Source organism: Ictidomys tridecemlineatus, chromosome 13, assembly GCF_052094955.1.
Source record: "Ictidomys tridecemlineatus isolate mIctTri1 chromosome 13, mIctTri1.hap1, whole genome shotgun sequence".
NCBI classification, from domain to species: domain Eukaryota; kingdom Metazoa; phylum Chordata; class Mammalia; order Rodentia; family Sciuridae; genus Ictidomys; species Ictidomys tridecemlineatus.
In genome coordinates, this window is record NC_135489.1 from 45,148,436 (window position 1) to 45,175,815 (window position 27,380).

General features: G+C 35.4%; 2 protein-coding genes across 7 annotated transcripts in view; both read right to left on the minus strand.

The window, feature by feature from the left end:
* Window positions 1-103: 103 nt before the first annotated feature.
* Hrh4 (histamine receptor H4) lies at window positions 104-322 on the minus strand. Its single transcript, XM_040270423.1, has one exon. It carries the CDS (start codon window positions 320-322, stop codon window positions 104-106), a length of 219 nt encoding a protein of 72 aa, XP_040126357.1.
* A 20,097-nt stretch (window positions 323-20,419) lies between these two features.
* The window catches only part of Impact (impact RWD domain protein), a 29,288-nt gene continuing 22,327 nt past the window's right edge, over window positions 20,420-27,380 (minus strand). For 4 of the 6 annotated variants that reach the window (XM_078030234.1, XM_078030230.1, XM_078030232.1 and 1 more), the window contains 4 exons: window positions 26,765-26,842; window positions 25,363-25,453; window positions 23,922-24,056; window positions 20,420-22,943 (listed from right to left, as the gene is read on the minus strand). In XM_078030234.1, the coding sequence (XP_077886360.1) occupies window positions 22,875-22,943; window positions 23,922-24,056; window positions 25,363-25,453; window positions 26,765-26,842 (373 nt within the window). In that variant the 3' untranslated portion in view covers window positions 20,420-22,874. Of the gene's footprint in view, window positions 22,944-23,921; window positions 24,057-24,639; window positions 24,662-25,362; window positions 25,454-26,764; window positions 26,843-27,380 lie in introns of those variants that run through there. The other 2 variants (XM_078030231.1, XM_078030229.1) reach the window with 2 other exon arrangements.

Genomic DNA, 27,380 nt, shown 5'->3' on the forward strand with positions numbered 1-27,380 from the left:
AATATTTTAATGTTTTTTGTGTTAATCCCTCCATCTCATAAATTCCCTTGAAATATTAACCACTTATTTTAAGGTCTTAGGAATAAATTATAAATGGAAAACTTTATTTTAAATAAAGACACAACTTACCCACGAAGAAATCAGAAATGGCCAAGTTAAGAAAAAAAAAATTACTTCGATGTCTAAGGTTTTTGTCCACTACAAAAGCTAAAATAACCACAGCATTTCCTAGCATTGTGGCAAAAGCTAGTAAAGACATTAAAAATGCTAAAGTAATTTGATAATTTGATATCGAGCTACTTGTACTACTAGCATTTGACATCACACCAAATGATGAAGAAGCTCAATATAGCAAAATTCAGACAGACAAACAGTTCTGACAAGTGTAACTTCCAACCAGATACCTAAAATATATAGTCTCCTACTCAAAACAAAATTTTTTAATCTTATGCTGATCTCATAGTACTTCCTGATTCTTGATAAAGTATAAACTTGTGGTAACAGTTTCCCCTTAACTGACATTGAAAAAGTATTTCCGAAAAAACAGTGAAATGTTTTTTCTTAATCAAGTTAATATGATTCATCCAACCCCAGTAGAGCAGTATTATATAATATCTACAAAATACAACTTATACATTGCACGGATAATAAGTTGGGCTCAAGTGAGATTCAGTTTCTAAAACTAGTATATCCAGTTAAATACTCTCTTCATGTCAAGATGGAGTGATCACTTAATTGTCCCATCTGAAACAACCAAAAAGTTGGACAAGTGTTTTCAAGGCACTGGACAAGAGGCAATGAAGGGCAGTAATCCCTGAGAGAAGGGGGAACAAGGGGAGCCCTGAAGTTGCCCTTGGATAGTGTCTTGAGAGTTTCCAAGGCCCAGGAACAGAGGCCAAAGCCAGGCAGAACCTAGCTGACTCCCTGGGATGTGGAGATGGAGCTGAGAATTGGGAGTACTAGAGGGGTCTCTGGAAGAAAGAACCCTAGAGGTCTGCAGAGGACCTTCCTCATGTACTCAACAGAGTACTTAATCAGCACAGGGCAGAGAAACATTCTCAGGCAGGGAAAAGAACCATTTGAGGAGATTAGAGGAAACAGAACCGAGTGCCCGCACAAGGCTCGTTACAGTGGCTGTTTCTCCTCAGCAAGACCGAAAACGTGGACAATTAATAGAGCATTGGATGGTCAAGGCAGAAAGCTCTTGCTTAGGAGTGAGGGATAATTACTCCTGTACTAAATACTTCTTGGGTCTTGCTAATAACACTTAAAAGCAAAACTTAAAAGAATCAAAATCAAAACTATCTCTAAGTAATTTGACTGCAGACTTGGACATAGCTCAAGATTATTTACAGAATATAAAAATATTCAAAACCCAGTGATGTAAAACTTACAATCCAAGCAAATATAACTTACAGTGAGGGGGAAAAAAAATCAATCCATTGAAACCAACCTAGTATTAACAAAGAAGAGCATTAAAAGAATTGTTATACCTGTATTTCAAATTTACAAAAAATGTAAACATGGAGAAGTTATTTTTTAAATATCCAAATACAACTCTGGAAATAAAAACTAGAATGTTCTAACTAAAAATACACCGGAAATAATGAATGGCAGATCAGACATTGCAGAAGAAAAGATTGTCGAATTTGAACACAATGTAATACAAGCTACCCAAATGAAATACAAGATAAAAGAGAATTTAAAACAACAATTAACAGAGCACCACCAAGCTGTAGGACAAATTCAAGTGACTTAATATATGTCTAAGAAGAATCCCTGAAATAAAGGACAGAGCAGGAAACAGAAAAAAAATATTTTTTTGAAAATTTAATCACCAAAAACTTTTACAGTTTAATGACAACTATAAACCAAGAAGCTCATTGTATCACAAACACAAGAAACATAAAGAAGGGCTGGGGTTGTAGCTCAGAGGTAGAGAGCTTGTCTAGCATGTGTGAGGCACTGGGTTCAATTCTCAGCATCACATATAAATAAAATAAAGGTACATTGACAACTAAAAAAATGTTAAAAAAAATAAAGAAAACTACACAAGACACATCAAATAAAATTGCTCCAAAACAGAGTTTAAGAAGAAAATCTTGGGGCTGGGATTGTGGCTCAGTGGTAGAGCATTTGCCTAGCATGTGTGAGGTACTGGTTTGATTCTCAGCACCACATACCAATAAATAAATAAAATTAAAAAAAAAAGAAGAAAATCTTAAGAACAGCTGAGGGGAGAGAAGGCACAATACATGCCAAATAAGAAAGACCCGAATGACAACAGATGGTTTCCTGGAAGCGATGCATTCAAGAGTACAGTGGTTGCAACCTCGCTCAAATGCTGAAAGGGAAGGAAGTGTCAACCTAGAATTCTCTGCTTACTACAAATAGCTATCAAAATAAAGGCTTTTTCAGACATGAAAGCTGAAAGAATTCATCATGAGCAAACTTTCACTGTGAGGAATGTTAAAGTACTTCAGGAAAAAAAAAATGTTACCAAGTCTGAACATGAATATATACAAAGGAATGAAGAGCAACAAAAATAGGAGTCTTCCTGCTTGTCTCTCCTGATAGTATGTGAGTTGTGGGGGGAGGGATATATTTTGCTTCATTTGGTTACTTTTTATTTGTCTGACACATACAGGAAAGTGCACAAATCATAAGTGTATAATTGTTGAATTTGAACAAATTGAATATACCCATATAACTATCCTCTATACTGACAAGCACCTAAAAAAATCTACCCTTTTCTAGTTATTCAACCCTCATGAGCAAGCACTATCCTGACATCCATAAACATAAGTTAATTTTGCCCATTTTTGTTTTTTTTATAAATGGAGTTATGCATTCAGAAATTGTGTGAAAACACCTTTTCATATATGGTCATCTATATGGTCTGTGTTTCATTGATTTAATTATAAAGAAATTGTTATATTATGCTCCACTATAATTTAATTTCATTTTCAGTGCTTTTAAATTTATTAAAGTAAAAGAGATTGATTACATTTGCCCTTTCTTTATATTCCTCACTGGAAGGGCAAAAACTATTCTTTCCCACTTGCTCACCACAACCTGAGCCTGGGACTCCTTTATTTGATAATTTCAGCTAATATCTACCATCCATTAGATATCACTTAAAAACCAGAATCCAATCTCAGTAATAAACATACAAACATCTCTGAATTCAGAACCTACATCTATTTTAGCTTAAAATTTACAGTAGAAAGATACAATTTCTCAAAGACAAAGATTCTGGTGAAGCAAGGGGCAAGCAGAGATTCTCACCACCAAATCCCATGGAGACCTGGGAGGAGAAATTCAAAGTACTTCTTGGGACTTCTTGCCTGTAACCCTTAAGTCAAGACACTCAGTTCACTGCTAATGCAGACCACACTAAGTTAGACAACATCAATGGGCTGACACTCTCTCTCCCCCTCTCCCTTTCACTCACCCTCTCTCTCTCTCTCTCTCTCCATATATTTATGGTACTGGGAATCTAACTCAGGGGTGCTCTACCACTGAGCTACCATCCCCAGCCCTTTTTATTTTTTATTTTGAGAAAAGGTCTCACTCATTTGCTTAGGGTCTCACTAAGATGCTGAGGCTGACAATCCTTTAGCATCAGCCTCCCTGAGTTGCTGGAATTATGGATGTATACCACACACTAGATAGATTTATTATTTACCTTCAAAGAAGAGAATTAATAGTAGATTGGAATGGATTAGTAAAATGCCTGCTTAATAAGGGCATGACAGGGGCTGGGGTTGTAGCTCAGTGGTAGAGTGCTCGGCTTGCATGGGGAAGGCACTGAGTTCAATCCTCTGCACCATAGAAAAATAAAGGTGTTGTGTCCATCTACAACTAAAAAATATATATATATTTTTAAAAAAGAACATGACAAAGAATCAAAGGGCTGGTCTATAAGCCAACAGTGTTATGTTTCACAACTTAAGATGAAGGGGACTAAAAGTGAGTTCTGTGAGATAAATGATTACACTTTTCAGTACAGTTAGGGGGAAAGAGGTAAGGGGCAACATAGGCATTAAAGCACAAGTCTCCCCTGCTTCAATACAGCTCTCTTTGTCAGTGGTAGATATGTTAACTCCTGAAACCAGGGTTGCCATTAAAGATCCCAAAGTCTAGTAGTATTCCAAAGCAAGATAATATGAATGTTAACTTGAACCTAAATGGAAAAATTCCAAAGGGATTGGTGGATTGGATTATTTATTTCCTGCACCTCATCAAGTTGAAACTTATTGCAAATGTTTTTTTGTCTGGTAGTAAGGATAGTCCCATTTCTATTTATCCAATCCAAGCCACTCCATATTTATTCAGTCTCTGATCCTCCTGATTGAGAATGGGGAAACCCCAGAAAAATCTCATCTTGCTACCAGCAAATGTAGGCTAGCCCTGTGATTTAGCCAGAGAGACCTACCTCGAAGAGAAAGATGTAGATTTAAGTTAATAATAAGTGGATAATGATTAATGAAAATGAAAATTGTTGCTGAGGATAGTTCATAAATAGCTGTTACAAAAGGTTAAGAGCTTATATAATTGTGGTGCCTTAAGAGAATCTCAGAGCAAAATAATGATATTCTCTTAAATTTAACTTCAGATACCTCTTGGAATAAAGGACTTTTTTGCTCCCAAATCTCCACTTCTGAACAACTAAGAAATAAGCAGAATAATAGCCAACCCAATGAATATACACATGCTTCAAAGAGTGGTCTATGTCCTCAAAATGAATGAACAGATGGAAGCTCGGACCGTAACTCTAGGAACAATACTAATGTGACTGTCTTTTGGGTTTCATTTCACAGGACAGGGTTATTATTAAGTTCCTAAGTTGGGAAGCAAACTATGGAAATACATATCCAGTTCAATCTGGAGAATATACTTAATAATACTAATCTGAATATAAAAAGACCATTAATTGTAGTGTTGAAGAATTAAGGAAAATACTAGGATAGTCTAGAAAGTCCCATCTGTCAAAAATCATGTGTAAAAATAGCTCTTTGTCTTGTTATTGTGGGTGGAAAGCCATAAGGAGGTGGAGGAACTGAAAGAGTAGGCATGGAACCCAAGTTCTGACCCACTATACCACTTCTCTCAGTATTTACCCTAAAGAATTAAAGTCAGCAGCATACTGTAGCAATATATGTATGCTCATGTTATAGCAGCACAATTCACAATAGTCAAATTATGGAACCAGTCTAGGTGTCCACAAACAAATGAACTGATTTTTTAAAAATGTGTATATATATACACCATGGAGTTTTATTCAGTCATAAAGAAAAATGAAACTTGAGAACCTCATGTTAAAAGTGAAATAAGCCAAATTCAGAAAGTCAAGAGTCATGAGTTTTCTCTCATATGTGAAAGCTAGAAAAAAGAAAGAAAGAAAGGTGGAATGGGGAAAATCTCATAAAAATTGAAAGGAGATCAGTAGAGGAGAGGAACCAGAGCCAGGGAGAAGGGGAGGGAAAAGGAAAATGCTGGGGAATGATATTGGCCAAATTATATTATATGCATGAAAGAATATGTAACAATGAATTCTAGCAATTAAAAAGTGGGGGAAAAAAAGAGGGGAGGAGCAATTGGGACACTTGGAAACAACTAAATCTTACTTTGTGGGCTTACATTCCTGAGAATGAAAAGCCAGAAAGTCTGTGTGGATGACTGCGAGAAACATTATAGCATCACCAAAGCAAAACCCACTTAATAGTGACTAGTTCTCACATGGCCCTAGCCTGAGGGGGCCAACGCTGTTGGATCCAAGTTTAATTCTTGATCATAAGAAAGAAATTAGTACTCAATATCAACAACACTTCTCATGGATCAAATTGCATTGGCCTTATCAAAATGAAGATTCGTGTGAGAATTTGGAGCTGGGCTGGGAATTCACTGTAGATGGGAAAAGAATATTTTGAAAGAAAACAAATAAAAAGATTTCCAGTGCAAAAGGGAAACCTCCAAGACATCCTCCTCCAGAAAGAAAGACCAGGGTGGCAATAGAAATGGCAACCTAGCACTGGTAAAATGGGCTTTGCAATCAGAGCAGACACTAAGACAATATGCCCAAACCCAGTGTGGGAATGAGCTTGCATGTCAACACAGCTGGGTTATTAGATATCTTAATTTAAATGGAGACGGAACCATCCCAGGCCCAATGGCCAGGGATTCTCATTGCAGAAACATAAGGTGTGCACTTATGGGAGGCTAATAGGTTACCCAATCTATGGAAATTTGTAATTGGAGAATACAACCTATTGAAATTCTCTTTAACTATTTTAGTGCCACAACTAAGTGCTAACCATTCTTTTCCCATAGTGCAATTTGTGGATATTGGACACATTTCAAACAGGACTAGAGGATTTACAATAGGGAACAGATGGGCCTTGTTTTGGGACATTCCTCACAGGGAAATACTATCCGTCAAACCATGTAACCCAAGAAAAGGAATGTGGTTATGTTTACTAAAGGTTTGGAGTGCTAAAATAATAGAGACGTGGATTTTAACATATACATCCACTAGAAAAGGTAGCTTTTGTTGGGAGGGAGAAAATAATCCTATACAATTATGTCTAATTTATATTAAACCATGTATTAGAGTACTGCAGGATCCTAGTATATGGTGAATATTGAAACCATAGGTAAACTTAATACTCTAGAAGCTAATAAAACTTATTATGAGGTTGTGATAAATTGACTTGAGGAAGATTTAGACTTGATGAGTCATAATTAGTATTCTTGAAATCATTCAATAGATGAATTACTTTAGAGTACCCATAGCTTAAATCAGGCAGGCAAAAGGGGTATAAAGTTAATGCAAAATATGAGACAGTTTGTATTTTGTGCTAGTATTATTGGATTGATCAATTCTCTGTTTAAATTCATACCAACCCTTATCAGTTATTACAGATGTTTGAATTAGGTGCTTTTTGATTGTCTACGTGATTATACAATGCCATACAGCAGGTAATTGCTGCCAAATGAAGAGGTGTCAGTTAGCCTTGATCCTAGTTGAGGGGGTGGTATGAACTATATTGTTACAATTAATGTCAGAAGACCTGGAATTGCCCTGAGTCATCTTGCTTACATATCTGCAAGGACTGACACTGATCAAGCCATAAGACGTACTGATTAAGAGTATCTTTCATAACTATGAGTCTGAGGAATTGGGGGACAGTTTGTTCCAGCTTTCAGAATTGTTTCTTGTTACCGGAGATTGATGATTTGCACTTGGTCACCGTGAGACAAAAGGGGCTTTGCTGGTAGAGTCGATTACTTAGCAATAGTATGCCTCTGGGACCAGCAAGGTTTCAGAAGCCCCAGCTGAAACTCCATTTGGGGCTCCCTGGAATCAAGGTGTTCCATGCACATGTCGGTGGTTCCTGGTCCTAGAGAGGCAGCACGTATGTGGCTTTTCAAGGAGAGGACATCTGGAACTCAGGCCTGGCTTCTCCAGCACTGTGGTAAAGAACCTTTGACTATGAGGCATTTCCTTCTTTTAATGCTGGTGTAATATAGGATCCTTGCAACAAACCACAGAGTAGTAAACACTGTCATTTTGGTTTCTGTGAGTCTTCTTTAGCAATCAAACCTTAATTATCACCATTAGTACAGTTCACAATCCAGACACTTTAGGACAAGAGCTACAATGGTTGTAGTTTTTCATCCACATTTCCTGCTCCCCAACACCTTTCTCCCCACTACCTCTCCTCTCTCTTCTAGGACAAGAGTTCACATCCCTCCCCCAACAGAAAGCAGACAGCATTAGAGCAAAAATTGCATAATATGAGAAAATGCCAAGACTTGGTCTTTTCATTAGAGGAGTAGAAAAAAAAATCCTTGGAAATGGAAGGGCAAGGCCTTTAAGTGAGAAAGGGAGAGGCTAAAGAAAAAAGACTTTAAGGAAAAATGCAGATGACAGAATGAAAATAAAGACTGAGTGTTCTCTTGGGCCATCTCTAAAAGCTTGTATAGCAAGGCACAGCTGGTACAGCTCAAGAAAGTAGAATCACAAAACCAGTGACATAACACTCAATCCCTCTCCACCCCAATGAATGAAGAGCTACTCAAACATGCATCAAGAATTAATCTGTATTCAGAACCAACAAAGAAGAGAAAGTAGAGCAGGTTAAGGAGTACTCAAGAAGTCAATTACAGGTCTCTTCATTTGTGCTATCCCAGAAGCAGGTCCTAAAACATGGATTTGAGTTCAAGTAATTTAACTAATATATGATTCGGGGAAATACTAAAAGTAGGGGAAAGACAACCAGTAAGAGTGCAACAACATCAAGCAACTTTTTGCAGCCTGAGATGTTGTGGGTCAGGTCACTCAGAAAACACACCAAGTTCCAGTTTTGTTCAAATTGAAGAGTCTTTATTTAGGTGGTAGCTGACGGGGGGCAGGGACCCCCCACTCCCAACCATAACTGTCTCTGCAAGGAATAGTCCTGAGTATTTTAGGATATTTAAAGGCAAAAAAAAAAAAATGCAAAACCCACATCCGGGTTGACATAGCTACAAGCAAGCAAGTACAGAAGCTGAATTGGGCAGTAAGCAAGACAATGCAATGGGTACACTGGTATTTCCCGTGGGACTTTCCAGGTTGGCATAGCAGCAAGCAAGCAGAAGGGAAGTGGATCAAAATGACCCTAGTTCAGAACTAGTTAGAGAATGGTTACTAACATCTAGACAATCAATCTCGGACAGGGTACACTGCCCAAGAAAAATGGAAACCAAAGAGAACAATTTTATATTGTATAAGAATTGCTATTTTGTGTTGCCAAGTATGCTATGCTAGGTAACTATTAATGGGTACAGAGGTGGGGCTTACCCATGAGTCTCAGGGTAAAATGGAGTCTGTTTGGTCATTGCCCATATACCCTGGCCCATAACACAGATACAAATACATCTCAGTCTTAGGCCACCAGAGAAATTCCCAGGACAAGGAAATGTAGATTCTAGTCACTGGGAGTCAGCAGGTGTGATCACCAAGGACTAAGGAGAGAATGAGTCAGGAACCTGCAAGGTCAATTCTAGTAGGCAAGGGTTTTTCCTCAAAGAAGAGTAATGACAACCATCTTCCCAAAGTTTACCTTTCTTAGACTCAATTTTTGCTAGGGACTCAATTTTCAGACAAAGGGAAAGGGTCTACTTTATGGTTAACATTTGAGGGCTCTGTGTGGGATTTTTTAATTTGGGTGCTGTATCTAGCTGTGTCTTACTTCATATTCATGTCCTGAAACTGAGCCATCTACAAGGGTACATGCCACCCAGTGCACCACTCATAGCTATGATGGACACAATAGCTGAAGGACATCAATTAGCTGAAGGACACCAATAGGCAAAATTGGCAAAAACACTTTTCACATGCAAAACACTCCAAGAGCTTAAAAGTCATCTCCCAGGTACACATCAAGGGCTAAACCTTTATGTGAAATATCCAGAGTTTGGATAACCTAGGTCTTCAGAGTCAATCTTTTACTTGACTCCACTTATTTTTGGTAATTCTTCAAAACTGGATGAATGATGGAGAGATAAAGAAGTAGCTGCAGGAACACAACAACCAAGAAGAAGGATGAAGAGCTTTAGCAGCTGTTTCCACAGAAGTAAAGAAGAATTAAGGAACTCAAAATCATACAGAAAAAGTAAGGCAGCTTAAAGAAGGAAAAAAGGAGAAAAAAGACCAAAAAAGAATGAAAGAAGAAAATTGTTATAAAGAAATGACAAAATTGTCTCAAGAAGAAAACAGCCTGGTCCTTCTGCTTCCTCTTCTTCTCTAAATATAAACCTGCTAGAAAGTCTCTGTGTGGTGATGATTTTAATCCCTATGAAAGGAAATGAAACTTACTGGAGACCAGCTTGCAGAACCCCTCATCTGAAGGGGAAGATTGACTCTAGGGCTGGGGATGTGGCTCTGATAGTTTTTAAGCAGCTGGGTTCAATCCCTGGTATGCATAACCCTCTCCCCAAATAAAAGACTCTGACTGTGTCCTTCTGAACGTTCTAGCAAGATGAATATTTAACTCAATGTATAATTGCCTGGCATGTGCTTTTCACAGTCACTGGTCAAAGTGAAATGAGGTTTATCTCTGTTCTTAACTATATAAGCACATTTAAGGGATTAAATGAAAGGACCTGAACAATGCCAACAGGCATTGAAACACTAAAATAAAGTTATGTTAATTCATTATTTAATAGGAAATTGCTAATTGAATATAAAAGACTTTAATTGTTCTACAGTCTTAATTAAAAGGGCTTAAGCCTGAACTTTTACACATTAAAATCCATGATTATGGAACAGTTTCTGCAAATGGGTTGTGTCAAATGGTGAATCCACCTATGAAGATTACTTATAATAAATATTACCTGGAGTTTTATGTGTGTGTGTGTGTGTGTGTGTGTGTGTGTGTGTGTGTGTGTGTGTTTGTTTTAATTCATAGATTTTTTTGGGGGGGGGAGTACTGGGGATTGAACTAAGGGACTCTTGACCACTAAGCCACATCCCCAGCTCTATTTTGTATTTCATTTAGAGACAAGGTCTCACTGAATTGCTTAGTGCCTCACTTTTGCTGAGGCTGGCTTTGAAATCAAGATCCTCCTGCCTCAGCTTCCCAAGCCACCGGGATTACAGGCATGAGACACTGCACCTGGCTAATTTATAGAATTTGAATTTTTAGAGTACCATAACTATTTTATAAGAATAGTTAGATATACATCAGGTGTGTTTGGGGTGGCTAACATATAAGTGTGAAAAAGATTTGACACTTAGGAGTAAAGTTCAATAATTTAAAAATAAATTCAAATAGAATAAAACTCTGAACTTTGTACCTAACCAACTCTTATTTTCACATCAGGTAAGACAATGAGATTTGGTCCAACATGATTCATCAGTATTCTTTTTCCTGAGTTATCCACCTGGCAACCCACTTCATTAAAGGCAATTCACCATATTCTAAGGCTACAATTTAAGATCCCCAGGGTTGTTAGGTTGCTTTCTCTTTCCTTATTACCAAACACAGTCCATAGAACAAATACTTGATAATTTCTGAGCTGAACCACTCAGCAGACCCATTTGTGCCCCTTTACAATCTTATCTTCAGGGGTTGCTGTCATTTTGTTTACTTACTTACCTTATCATACACTATACAGCTACCACTGTGTTTAGCAACCCTTCTTTCTGTCCCCTTCTCACCGAATGCTCTGTAGAATATCTACTTTTAAAGTCTCGAATTAAGAAATACATAAAATGGCAACTACATCTTTGTTAGTGGGAAGATCATGGAAGTTGACTAAGCATAAACATTGCCTATTTTTGAAAGATAATTTGAAATTGTGGAAGAATGTAAAGACATCCTTGTGCCTCTTGTTACTGAGCTAATAATGAATGATGCAAAGAAGAGTATAGATTGAGGAGAGTTCCCACTCCTTCAGGTCTTCTTTAAAAGATCATTAGCAATAACTTGCATGCTATGAATGGAAAATTATAAAATCAACTCAACTTTAAGTCATACTTATCTATTTATTTTTTGAGGATGCAATTTTAAGAACTGTAAGTACCACCTTGCTCACAAGGCCTCCACTGTATAAATACAGTTTATACATATCCACCCAAATTTTGAATGAAATTGTTGAAACCTATAGTGACCAAGTTATTGGGAGTTGTCTATTGTCACACACACTTGTGTATTAGTGTTCATTCATCAATAACCTCACATATCAAAACAATCTTTCCAGTACATTAGTTGACTTATTTGGTTTTCAGACTATATTTTACAGAATGGATTATGATTATTAATGTCTGAATAGCCATTTTAATTTACTTTAAAAAAATTTTTTGTAGTTGTACATAGATAGAATGCCTTTATTTTATTTTTATGCAGTGCTAAGGATTGAACCCAGTGCCTCACATGCACTAGGCAAGTGCTCTGTCACTGAGCTATAGCCCCAGCCCTACTTTTATTTACCTTTAGGGAAACAAATGATAAAGGAATTACATATCATGTTATTATTCTACAGTGGACCCAAAATATCCTGGTTAATTTTGTAAATGCAACTGCGATTATAAGTGCACATACTTGTCTTTTGTTTTCCAAATACTGAAATAAACTAGAGTAACACGAAATATGATTTTAAAAAATAAATTCTTCATTGGGATGAGAATTTAATTATTTTTCTTTCTTACATACGAAACTGTAAAACTAGACACTCGTTTAAGCTGAAACTGTATCATCTCAACAAGGAAACATTTCAGAAATTCACATTGCAAATATCTGTATAACTTATTGATGCTTTTCAGTATGTTTTAATAATAGATTTATAATTTTATTGAAAATATATTCCATATAAAATGCTCTACAAATATTATTTTGGCACATATGACGTATCTTTTTTATAAACCATCCTCCAAGTGTTGACAATCATATATATCTTTGTTTTTAACTTTTTTTTAGTTGTAGGTGGACACAATACCTTTTATTTTATTTTATTTTTATGTTGTGCTAAGGATCAAACCCCAGACTCTGCTTTCAACTTTTTATGGAGATAAAATTTATCACAATAAGTTACCCTTTTGAAGTGTACAATTCAGTATGTTTTAGTACACTACAGTATGTTTACAAAGTAGTACAACTGAATTTCTTCACCCCAGAAAGAAACCCCATGCCCTGAGTCATTCTCCATTCCCTCACCCCCAGTCGTCTCCTCCCAGGCACTGGTAACTACCATCTACTTTCTGATTTCAGAGGTTTGTCTATTCAGGACATGCTACATATAGAATCATATAATAAGTGGTCTTTGTGACTTCTTTCACATAGCTTGCTTTCAAGGTTCATCCTGCTGTAGCATGAATTAATAATTAATCCATTTCTTCTTATTGCTGAACCAGATTCCATTGTATGGATACACCACAGTTTATCTATTCATCCACGATTGGACATTAGGGTTGTTTCCAATTTTGGTTATTATGAACAATGTTATGATAACATTCACATACAACTTCTTTGTGTGGGCATGTGTTTTGCCAGGCACAGGTACACATACCCATATTCCCAGTTATTGGGGTTTCTGAGTAAGAAGGATTGCAAGTTTGAAGCCAGTCTCAGCAACTGAGACCTTGTCTCAAAATAAAAAATCAAAAGGGCTGGGGATTCAGCTCAAGTAGTAAACTGCCCCTGGGTGCAACCTTGTTTCCCCCACTCCCCCGGCAAAAAAAAAAAAAAAAAAAAAGTTTTCAATGTTCCTAAGTATATAATCTAAAGTGGAATTGTGGGACAAATGATAACTCCATGTTTGATATTTTAAGGCACCTCAAACTTTTCCAAAGCAGTGACACCATTTAACATCACTGGCAATGTACAAAGCTTCCAATTTCTCTGCATTCTAACAATTCTCTGCTTTTATATATTAACAGTTTTTTCTAGTGGATGTAAAGTGGTATCTCTCTGCAGTTCTGATTTGCATTTCTCTAATGACTAATGGCGTAGAACATCTTTTCATGTGCTTTTTGGCCATGAAATGGAAGTATCAAAGAAATCTCCAGAAAATAAAACAAGGATGTTCAACAGGTAGATCTATGAAAAACTATGCCAATAACTCATCTATCATCCAATTTATTATCAGATTATAATTTTGCCTCCTAAACTTTTCACATTTGTCTACGTATTTTCAACTGCATTGCCATTATCAAAGTTCCAACCATCACCATCTCCATATTACTGCCATAACCTCTGAAATATTTCTCATCATCTACTTGTTACCTTTCAATCCATTCCCTACCTAGTAACCAGAGTTATCTTTCTAGAATACAGATCTGATGTTTTGCATCACTCTTCTTAAATCCTCCAGTTCCTTCACATTGCTCTTTATCAGGGACTTTCAAGATCCTCCATGACTGGCCTCTTGACCAACTTTTCCATTTCATTTCCATGTAGAAGTCCCAGCACTCCAGCCAATTGACTCTAAGCAAAGGCTCTAAATACATTTAAAATGAAGGAAGAAAGAAAGAAAGAAAGAAAGAAAGAAAGAAAGAAAGAAAGAAAGAAAGAAAGAAAGAAAGAAAGAAAGAAAGAAAGAAAAAAAAGAAACAGTGAGGTAGCCTTCTACCAGTACTATCCTCTAAACACTGTATTTCAAGTAGGACTTTTTTCTCCTACTCATCTGCCCCAGGCCTTTGAACAACTGTCATCAGCTACTTCCTACCAGATCTCTTTCTGCTTGCCATGTTACCAGCCAATTGGAAAAAAGCTACTGCTATCTAATTACAAGGATCTAATTACCTTGTTTAAACTTGTGGTAAAATACTCGTAAGATTTGCCATCTTCACCATTTTTAAGTGTACAGTTCCGTTTAGTGGTGTTAGTACTTTCACACTATTGTACTCTTTTCCTCCAGAACTCTTCATCTTGTAAAATTGAAACCTTATAGTTGACTCTCCATTCTTCCCTCCACCCAACCTCTGGAAACCACCATTCTCCTTTCTGTCTCTATAAATCTGACTACTCTAGGTTCCTTTTATTAGTAGAACCATGGAGTATTTGTCTTCTTGTATCTGATTTATTTTACTTAGCATAATGTGCTCCAGGTATATCCTTGCTATAGCAGATGTAAGAATTTCCATCCATTTTATGGCTGAATTACCCATTGTAATTTATTTACCACATTTTACTTTTGTTCTATTATTTATCTTTCATCTTTGTGTGTGGGTATTAGTGATCAAATATAAGGTCCTGCACATGCCAGGCAAGTATTCTACCACTTAGCTACATACTCCGTTCTTCTTGACACAGGGTCTTGCCAAGTTGCCCAGGTTGGTCTCACATTTGTGATTCTCATGCTTCAGCCTCCCAAGTAGCTGGAATTACAGGCATGCACCACCACACCCAGCTTGCTTATTAGTTATCTTTTGATGTTCACAAGTTGCTTCTACTTTTGGGTATTGTGAATAACACTGCTATGAACATAGGTGTGGAATATCTCTTTTGGCCATTGTGAATAATACTGCTATGAACATAAATGTAGAATACCTCTTTGGGACTGTTTTTTCAGTTCTTTGGGTTATATATCTAGAAATGAAATCACACGGTAATTCTATTTTTAATTTTTTGAGGAATCACCATAGTTCCATAATGGCTGCACCATTGTACATTCCCAACAGTGTGCAAGGGGCATGGTACACATCCTTGCCAACACTAATTATTGATAGTAGTCATCCTATTGTATGAGGTGATAATGTGATTTTGATTAGCCATTTCTTTAATGATGAGTGATGATGAGCATCTGTTCATGTGTCTGTTGTCCATTTGTACATTTTCTTTGGAAATGTGTTTGTTCAAATCCTTTGCACATTTTTTAACTGGATTGCCTGATTTTTGTCATTGTCATTGTTGTTGAGCTATAGTTCTTTAGGTATTCTGGATATTAACTCCTTAACAGATACATGATGTGCAAATATTTTCTCATTCCATAAGTTGCCTATTCAGTCTGTTATGTTTTTGATATACAGGTTTTAATTTAGATGCAGTCTAATTTTTGTATTTTTACTTTTGTTGCCTGTGGTTTTGGTGTCATATTCAATGGGTCCTATTACTTTCTAAAGTGTTTTTAATGCAACAATCTAAGAGAGATAGAACAAAAAATAGATAATACTGAGTTTAAACAGAGTTTCCCAAAGAGTCAACATTGATGCCTAATTTATCCATACTATGCTCATTTTCCCTGGAACTACATATATTCTTTCTCCATGATACAACTTGAACATCTAGTTCAATCTGTTCCTTTTTGTTTGTTTAAACCCAGGCCATTAAGCTAAACCGCCAGCCCTATTTCAAAGCTATAGACAATTTGCTTCTATACATTCTTAGAGTCTTGATTCTGTCAAATCATACTTGCTACAAATGATAACTTCTTTGAAAAAGCCTCTTTAGTCTTATGTCTAAATTACCTTTTGGCTTTAAACTGTGCTATTGTATAATTCAATAGATGTGTCTCCGTTGAAAGGAGAAAAGATTCTTCTGAATTTACTCATTCATGCCCTCCCACATGTCCCAGTAATAGAGAATCACACTTGTACAGTCAGCTTTCTTCCTTCTTGATTTCCACCACTCGTTTCCTGATTCAGTTTCTGTCTGGGCTCCAAACAGTCTTCTGCTTTGACTTGAAATTCTTCCATAATGCTTATTGGGTCACTTCTTTTCTCTTTTCAGGGAAGTTTCTATAAGTTCCATCCTTAGGAAATCCTATTTTCTCTGAGGACTGGCTTCTCCTTTGCCCAATGCTTATTTGTTCTGTTAGAACTTCAGCATTATATCAAGATTGACAGCATTTGGCAGATAGCTGTGCCAAAGGGCATCATGCAAATGAGGCAGAGCAACACCACTGCAGGAATCCAGGGATTGAAATAGGTGAAATGGCTTCCCACTAGGAAACCAGGTGAGATTTGAATGGACCATCATATGCCTAACTGAATGCCAATCTTAACTCCTCCTTCTCCCTCAGCATTCACATTAGCAAGTCCTCTCTATTTTATTACCCCAATATATCTAAATTTTTCTACTTCTTCCATCACCACTATCAATAGCTCAGTTCAGGGTTGGGGGTAAAGCTCAGTTGTAGAGTATGTGCTTAACAGGCTGAAGGCCCTGGGTTTGATCCCTAGCACAGGAAGGAAGGAAGGAAGGAAGGAAGGGAGGGAGGGAGGGAGGGAGGGAGGGAGGGAGGGAGGGAGGGAGGGAGGGAGGGAGGGAGGGAGGGAGGGAGGGAGACAGGGAGGAGAAAAGTTCAGTTCAGACCATTATCATCTATCACTTGGCTTTTCTCTTGACACTCCTTTGTACCAATATCTTTTGACTACAGACCAATTTGATCTCCTTTCTTCTCCAATGATAAATGACATTTCACCCATTATCTCATTTCATTCAACCCTTCCAAAAATCCTAGAATTATTAGCCCCATTTTACAGATGAGGAAAATTAGGTTCAAAGACATTGTCTAAGAACTTGTCTAAGATGACTCCATGTTCAAGAACTGGAAACACAATTTAAATCTAAGACTTCAAACTCTACCTCTCCTTAATTACAAACACATATTTGTGATTCATTTCTTGTCCCTGTAGAGAATCCCAACTAAAAAATCTGAGTTAAAAGGGAAAGAAAGCCTCGTCCCTATACTCAGATGCAAAATCCTATGTTAACTTTGTACTGTGTGACTTGTCAATCCCCCCCCCCCCCCGCTTATTTTTTTTGTGGTTCTGGGATCAAATCCAGGGCCTCACACATACTAGGCAAGTATTATACCACTGAGCTATAACTCTAGCCTGTCTCTCCCTTTTTCGTGGTTTATACAAGGGGTTGGCAAACTATAGTGTGTAGACCATAGTTTGGCTTATGATTCAAGAATGGTTTTTACATTTTTACACAGTTGGGGGAAAAATCCAAAGAATAATATTTCATAAAACATGAACATCACATAAAATTCATTATCCATAGTTTTATTAAAATACAACTATGGGGAGCTGGACACAGTGGTGCATGCTTCTAATCCCAGTGACTTGGAAGGGGCAGGAGGATCGCAAGTTCAAAGCCAGCCTCAGCAATGGTGAGGTACTAAGCAACTCACTGAGATCCTGTCTCTAAATAAAATACAAAATAGGACTGAGGATGTGGCTCAGTGGTTGAGTACCCCTGAGTTCAATCCCCGGCATCCACCCCCCAGAAAGAAATACAACTATGATATTCATTTACATATTGTGTATGGCTACTTTCAACCTACAACAAAATTGAGTAATTGTGACTATATGGCCCATAAAACCAAAAACATTTAATATATGAATGATTACAGAAAAAGCTTGCCAACCTCTGGTTTATATTCCAGAATTCCCCCTTGTTTCTCTGTAACTAAGTAGTCCTTTGATATCAAGCCATGGATGGCTGAGATACATGTGCTATTTTACCTCTTAGCTTCAAGTCCTGACTTTGTTCTGTCTTGCTTTGTGAACCACATCTACCAAGCATGACAATACGAAAGAGAAAGACAAGATAAAATTTGCAAGCAAGTGTGATCAATGATAGTCACTCAATTGCTTTATAAGCTTTTTAAATCTCAGTACAGAAAAACATAACTTTCCCAAACTTGCAAGACTAGAGAAAAGTAGATATAGGATTCAAATCCAACAGATTCTTAACTACTGTACACTATTATCTCCCTAGGAAACTGAAGATCTTGGTAATCCCAATGCCAACCTAGAATTCTAGGTACTGTTAAAATCTTCAGAAATAGCCTATCTAAAAGTAAAAGACTTTATTGAATTCTTTTCACATGCTAATCACCACAGAAACCTTTTGTATGTATATGTGGGTGTGTATGTATGTGTGTATGTGTGTGTGTTACTGACTGGGGATTGAACCCAGGGCCTCACACATGCTAAACAAGCACTCTATCACTAAGCTACATCCCTAGACCTAAAAGGCATCTTATTTAATCCTAGTATCCTAGTTAGGGGAGATGTATAACTCATATTTTTACAACTATAAAAGTGATGGCAAGAAATGATTAAGTTCCTGGATTATACCAGTGGGGTGGTGATGGGTTTGGGGGCCCTCAGAAATGCAAACGTATAATTAAATTCCCTACATCTGATCTGAAGTTGATAACAAGCTCTAACTTTTCATTCCTGGAAGAGAGGGAAAAAAAATATTTCTAGTAACTCAGTTCAGATATAAAATGTAGCAATCAAAGGTGTTTAACATTATTAATCATCTGGGAAATACAAATTAAAACCATAAACTGATGCCAGCACACACATCTTAAGAGCTTAATTAAAATAAGAAAGGCTTTACTAGATATAGACATATTGTGACTAGAACTTGCATTTACCACTGGTAAGAGTGTCCACTAGTATAAACACTTTGGAAAACTGCTTGCCAATATGAATGCTATGCTGGAGTTTATATGTACTAGCTTACAGAGAAATTGCTAAAATTTAGGTATCATGTGAGCTAGCTGACTTCACTTTGGTTGCCTGAAATTATGCAGAATGGGAATATAACACTCAGAAACTAGTAATCAGCACCCACCCCAGAGCCAGTTGTCAAAATATACCAGCACACCACTGGGCAGTATTTACCAAAGCTCTACCTACACATATCCTATGACCTTGCAAATCCACTCCTAGGCATATACCCTATAGAAATGTTTACATATATTCACCAAAACTCATATGTAAGAATGTTCATAGTAGCACTAATTGAAACAGCTTTAATCCAGAACCCAAATATCTCTAAAGAGAATAAATTAATTGAGTCTTGTTCATTCAATGGAACATAATGCAGTGATAAGAATGAAAGAACTACTGCTACCCACAAGTCCCCAGCTGAATCTCAAAACAGACAAAACCAATCTCTGGTATCAGAAGTCTGGGAAGAAGTTATTATTGGTAAAAAGGGAAGGAGATAATGAATGGATGAGAAACAAGAGGATTGGGAGGTACTCAAATTGTCCTTGATTTCTAAGTATTTGTTATATAACTGTGTTTACTTTGTGAAAATATCTCAATAAAACATTCAATTTCAAAAATCAATCACTTTCATAATTGTATATCCATATGCAAGCAAAAATAAACTTCATCCCCTATATAAAAACTAAAAGTGGACAGTAGATTTAAATGAAAAAAAAAAAAGTTGTATCACTTTAAAAAGCGAAAAGAGAATCTTCATTACCTGGGGTTATGCAGTCTTTAGACATGACATCTAAAGAATGATTATTAAAAAAAAAGATTAATTAAATCTCATCAAAATTAACCTCACCTCACTCTGCAAAAGAAACTGCTAAGAGAATGACAAGCCATGAAATAAGAGAAAATATTTATAGATCATGTATCTAACAAAGGAAATTTATCTAGAATATATTTCCTGATCTTGAAAATGTAGTATAGTTTTGCAAAATGTTACTGTTAGAGAAAGCTGAGTTACAGTTACATAGGACCCTGAAACTATTTTCACAACTTCTTATGGGTCTAAAATTATTTTAAAACAAAGATTAATTTTTTAAAATGAATATGAAGAGTTTTGCCAAGCAGAGTGCCTATTTTCTCACATTACTGAATAGAATCTTTAGTATATTCTAATAGAATACTAATGGGTTATAATTGATAAAACTTTTCTAGAGAGAATTTGGGCTAAACCAATCAAGAGCTAACAGAATGTGTAAACATTTGAACAAGGAACTCCATTTCTAGTTTTTCATAAGGGCATAATCAGAAATGCATACAAAAATTTGTATACAATGATGCAGTTTTCCACATTTGTTTTTAATAGTGAAAAGGTGAGAAAACTTAAAAACTGGAAATAACTAGGGGACTAGTTTGTATATAATGGCATACCAAGAAGATAGAATACAATGCAGCCATAAGAAGTTAAGCCATAGAAGAATATTTATTGACATGGGAAAATGTTAACAATATACTTCTATATGAAATATGTAGGATACAAAACAGTATATACAGTTTAATACCATTTTATGGAAAGAAAAATAGCCATATATACAAAATCATGCATAAGAAAAAATAATAAATGTACATACCAAATGTTTATAATGATTATCTCTATTGTGAAATTAGAAGTGATTATACAATTTTCTCATTAAATTTTACCTGCCCTGCAAACAGTATCCAGTTTATGCTTTTCTTTCTTGGTTGTGATTAGTTTGACATAATTCTCTTTAAACAGGCTGTTTCATGATCCATACCTCAAGAACATACTTTTGGTACAGCTGTTGCTATCCCCATTTAAAAAGTATATGTGACTTGCTTTTATGTACTGGGATAAGGAGAATATTTTTAACTAACAGAACAGACTACAAAACATTAGCATAGATCTAGTTAAGAAAATTATTACCTGGATAATCAAAAATCCTCTATTTAATAGAAATTTCAAATAGAGATAAAAACATAATTTTATTAGGGTTTTCATTAATGATAGACTGTGAAATACTCTACCATTAATGAAGGGTATGATGAAGAATTTTGAATCTCTCCTCTTACCAGCTGACTTTAGGAAAAGAGATTTGGGGGTTTTTTATTCATTAAAATATGGTTAGTAATTTTGTAAAACTAATCAAAAATAAGATTTTTTTAAAGTAAGAGAAAATGAGATAATACATAAGAGGTGTTTTGTTTTCTGTAAAAACCCAAATAAATGCTACATAAAATATCAACAATGAAATTAAAATCAACTCAGATTTGTTATTCTGCAGGAAATGCTTGCTATTTCTTCACCCTTCAGGTTTGACATACCAATATTGTAAAATTATTTTAATGTTAATAAACAGCCTCTAATTTCTTCAATAATTTTAACAATTAATACATAGGACGTACTTAACATTTCATGGAAACCAAGGTAAGTGCTCCAAATACATATAAGTTATCCTTTGAATCTTGATAACTCATAACATTAAATAATGTTGAAAAATAAGATTTTATATCTCCAAATTCATCCTAGTGTAAAGTTGTTTACTTGATTATTACTAGAAATCCCTAGTAAGAGTTGGCACTTTTAAAGGTGAAATATTAAAGAAAAAAAGAAAGAAATCTGTCCAGCCTCTGATGTTTTCCATGCTCTAGTACCATTTCAAAATTGCCTCCTAATTTCTGTCCTCTCCCTTGGGAGGAGAATGCCAGACAAATCTGTGATGGACTGAGTAACTGTTAACAATTGTAATCATATCTGAAAGGGAAAAAGTTCACAACTTTTTATATCTCAAAGGTAAATTTACTGTCTAGAGGTAATTTTCATAAAATATTAATTTTTTTAAAAAGGATGACTTGCTAAGAATAGAAAAAAAAAAGGATTCTGTTTTCCAACTTAAAGATTTGTTCCTCTTCTCTCTACAAAATCATGGAACTGGAGAAGCTTGCTGGAGCACTAATGGGAAATGTATATCAAATTTATAACATACTCATGGCCTTACTCCAGTGTCATTCTGACACCTCTATCCCATTATACAAATGTCCCATTAAACATAGTATAGCTTCTAGTATGGTTCTAATTTTTCAATGAGGATCACAAGAAAGGTACTTTTGGGTTGTTAAAAGAAACCAGAGTATTACATCAACACATTTCAGGGATGAAAGGAGCCTACTGATACTCCATATTCATTGTTTAACATTACAAGAATTAAATGAAAAAAGGCTGCAACTAGAAAATCACTTCATGAAATTACACAATCACCAACTTGTGACAGAAATCGAGGCATAACACTTAGGCTAACAAATATGTTAGATGAATTATTACTTTGACACATAACTGCAGATGGATACTGCTGGATTTTCACTTAATCAATTACTCAATGATGAACACTATAAAATGAAAAGTGACATACTTATGAACTGAAATCACAAGAAGAAACTCTCCAAGATCAATCTTCAATGAGCTCCTATTCCAATAAGCCATAAAGAGCAGTAAAAGGCAATATTCATTTAACAATGTGAGAATCCCTATGACAAGAAATCGGGTATTTATATTCCTCTGGAGACATTTCTTCCCCACCTAACAAAGGCACTTGTCATGTACTGAAATGGACAGTTAATTCTGGTACTGCCCTGGGCAACTGTTACCTTCCTAAAATTAGATGAAGTGATGATTAAGTTCAGATTAATTCTTCCAAATAAGCCTAAAACATACATGAATATAAAATAAGTTCTCTATTTTTGGCATATGATAAAACCAAGAAGGAAAAGATAATGCTGGTGTCCACAATGAATTGACTGACTTGAGCAGTCGAGGATATTCTCTCTGAACATTATATTCCTTGATGACTATGGAATGTGTATATAATTATAGGCAAATTAACCTTTCATATAGTTTCAGGTTTTAATGTTCATTCCTCTTCTTGTCTTTTTTTACCTTTTTGTTCTTTCCCAAACCCTTAGAGGATTCCTCCTGAAAAAGACACAAATCAGTGCAGCATCATTCACATGATGATGAAAGCTTACATGTAATCATAAATATAGTCTATATATAATGGTGAGGGTATAACTACTTTGATTTTTGTGTGTGTGTGTCTTACAGGGCAGTTTCACTTAGTTTATTATAGCATTTTCAAGGCCATCAAGGATAATCAAGATAAATAGTGTTTAGTAGATTTATATTTGAATAATTTCAACATTATTTAATCTATTTCCATTTTCCCAAGTAAAGCAATAAAGCTTAATAAAATAGATACGAACACACTTAAAACATGAAACAAAATAAACTGAAGAGTATAAAGAAGAAAGTATCTAAAGGCATGCCCAGGGCAAAGGAAGACACTAACAGAATTTTAGAATTTTATAGATGTTTAAAGAACACCTAGTCCCATGTGACATTTACCTACAATCTCTTTGGGCCTCAATTTTAGTGGAAAACTAGTTGGTTGTTAAAAAGTTTTCCTAATGTAAACTCCATGAACCTATAAAATCAGTACTCAAAGAGATGAAGTGATCTGTTCAAGGTCATTTGACTATCCTGTTCTGACTAGGGTCTAAGGGTCCAGTTTCCTAGTCTAAAGGTTTTACTAATGTACCCTTCACACTCTGATTCATTCTTAATTTTCTTAAGAAACTAGATACTGGGGATTGAAATGTAGCTCAGTGGTACAGTGCTTGCCCAGCATATGCAAGGCCCTGGGTATGATCCCTAGCACCACACACACCTGTAATCCCAGCAAGTCAGAAGGCAGAGGCAGGAAGATCCCAAGCTCAAGGCCAGCCTCAGCAACTTAGCAAGGCCCTAAGCAACTTAGTGAGACCCAGTCTCAATATAAAAAGCAAATAGGGCTAGGGATGTAACTCAGTGGTAAAGTGCCCCTGGGTTCAACCCCCAATGATAACAACAACAACAATAAAGAGACAAACAAAATAGATATCAATAACAACTTACAGGTGAACTTGTATAGTTCTTCTCCACCAGTATGTTTCTGGCACAGTTGTTGATATGTTTAAAGCGATCTGGTCCTAGCAGAATCCCTCCATACCAGCGTGATACTACCACCATGACATTCCTCACATTCAAAATCTGTTATTTCCAGAAGCATAATTAGATACACAGATAAACATGTACAAATGTGTTTTTAAAAAGAAGGAAATAACCCACATATAAAATTGCACATAAAATTTCCCAGTGATCTTAATGGCAGAGTCATATGAGTATGCACTAAGATAACTAACAATTCAAGGGTAACACATTGGAATAGAAGGGAATTTGGAAAACCAACACCATGTTCCAGTGTCCTTAAATTCCAAACTTCGGGGCAACATGGCAGAGTAAACAGGAGGGGAGACCATGCAGGCAGAGTTTTAATTCCTGATGACTTCAACCACAATAGCACATTTTAGGTAGTCTTTTTACCACTAGGCCAAAATGACAAAAAAATAAAATAAAATAGTCTGCTTCTGAACAAGTTCTGGGAGAAAATGGGCTGCACACGTAATCTAATGCCTACCAATAAAGTCTTCATCAGTTTGACATTTGTCAAATGCTGCCCTTAAAGTGAAGCCCACCAATGTACAGGCCCACATACAGAGTTCCTATTCAAGGGAAAGGCTTAGTTAAGAAACAAAGCTCCATATACTTTAGCAGAAGAAACCACAGTAACTACCTTAGGAAAAAAACAATCCATTCTTAAAATTAATGCACAATCAATGATCACCAGACAGATGAAGAAAATCCAGCAGCATGAAAGAGAAAGGACAAGATAAACAAACTAAAATGGATCAGGAAACATTTAAGGGTGAGGACATCTGGGGGAAAAAGCTCTAATTAATATATGTAGAGAAATTTAGAAGATAATGCATCCATAAAACCAGAACAGGATTCTATGAAAAAAGAAAAATAGTGAGCAAGAAAAACTTTTAAGAATTAAATACATGGTTGCTAAAAATTTTTTTCTTAATTCAACAGAAACTTTGAAAGACAGTTAAGAAAATGTCTTAGAACATAAAGACTATGAGATGGACAAGTTAATTTTTTAAAAGAAACATTCTCCATTAATACAGAAGTTCTAATATTCAACTAATAGGAGATCCACAAAGATAAAACAGAAAAGAGAAGAGGAAACTGTCCTAGAGAGAGAGAAAGAGAGAGTGTTTCCTTCAAGTTGAAGAAAATCTTCTATTGTCTATACCTTGAAAACAAAGCACTGGTTATAAACCATTTGCTTTCTGCCCTATAACCAATCATTAAAATTTTCAGTTGATGTTTAAAAATTAACTATTAATTTATAACATTTAACTGATTTATTTATTCCTAAATGGAGCTCTTTTATTGAGAAATTTTATGGCTTGTACAGAATAGGTCTCACAAAGTTTAACTTAACACCTACCTCCATGAGATGGAGAAGACGCCCGCCAGCTGCTGTTTCCCCATCATCCTCACAGTCCTGCAAGAAGGTCTGTTTATCCTCACAATATATCCTAGAAATACATGTAATGAGGTTACACTCTGAAACTGAAAGTATTATAATAGAAGTCACTTGATACTTGTTGTAATCAATTTGATTACTTCCAAAATTTTTGTTTTAAAAAATTGTTCTTGAAAATTCATGGACAATTTACGATCCAGTATGTTTCACCTTTTTAAAAAATATATATATTTAGAAAAACTAAGAGTCAAAGGTGTCTCCTGTATATCAGAGATGCTGCTTTTATGGGAAATTTAATCTACATACGACATTTCCCTTAATATCAAATCTATAAGTAATAAAGAGCATTCCCTGAAAAATATTTAAGAATATACTATATAGAAATATAATGATAATCACTACAAAATGGTATAAAAAAATAACAGCATACTCCTATCTTCAAAAAGCCTAAGATTCAGTGAAACAAAAATCACATAAGATTAATACAACCATAAGTCAATATTTCATATTTTCCTCTCATTCCATCCATCAATCATTTCTTTCTTTTCCCCTTTCTAAGTAGGAATTAAATTATCTAATATTGATAAGCATCTTCCAGGATGCTTATCAATATTAGAGATAATCATGGTATTTTTATCATTTAAGTCACTGGAAAAGTTATTCAGAATAATGATGCAGAGTAACATCATTATTAGTAGAATAAGCTTGTCAAATAAGTGTTACAGGTAAATATACATAAATATAAATACATTATTTGTATCTTTTATATTGTTTTATATTTAGAGTTAACAAATAAGCATATTAAATATAAAATATATAACATATTTATTAGTGTGTGCTTGTGTAGCACCAGTTTAGGTCTGCCATCTAGTGGATTTTTTAGACCCCTACAATGATATCATGTAAAATGACTAATGTGGTAAAGATACCTGCCCAACTACAGTCATAAAATGTTGGAGACTTTTAAAATAAACATAAAAAGCTATAAAAGCTCATCTACATACATAATTCAGTTATATTAATCATATATTACAGTAATAATATTCATTCATTCATCCTTCCATCCATTTATCTATTCATCCATTCATTTATTCATCCAAAAATACTGACTACTTACTATGAGCAGGCTCTATTTTTATTCACAGTTGACCTCATATAAGGAAAAGTGAATTAGTACTATTAAACAAAAATTTATATGACAAATTTAAGAATGACGAAAAGAAGCCAGGGGTTGGTTTAGATTAGATTTGCAATTATAATCTAATCCCATTATTTTTATGGAACAAATGAAGAAAAATTTGACTATTTAAATCAGTACTGTTAGATTATAGGGAAAAAAGGATCTATAGAAATTTTCACTAACCCTTTCCTCACATGCCAGGAAGATGATGACACAGCATCCAACAGCTGTGTGTACAGTAGCCTGAAGAACGCCCCACAACTACAAAAGGAACACAGCCCAGTACCAGGCAGTAACGTCTTAAAAGGACCCTATGCATTCAAAATATACAACTCAAAGTCAAAAAAGTTCATTGTTTCTACTCCCAATGGGTTCCCCAAGCCTCCACTTAGTGTCTTTTTAGTGATACACAATCCTGACAAGCTCAGTTCTTTCATTTCCAAAAATCAATTACAGAAGGGAGGCTGAGGAAGAAATAATCAGAAAACTGGGGCCTGAAATAGAATAGTCAGCACATAATTTAGCTTTCTTTTTTGATAACTTGGGTCAACATTATGTACAAGGTTGTTGAAGCCACATAGGAATAAAATAAAAAGAAGTAAAATTGAATTATATTTATTTTAATTATTAATCATGTAACAATAGGATCTTTAAAAAGATAATATTTGGTACAATTGCTGAAATAAACATAATTAATTTACATAAACTGTTAAGTGTGCACTAAATAAGCATGTGGAATTAACAAATGGTAACTATTATTAATAATTTTTACAGCACAAACCACTGAGAGCAAAGTTTA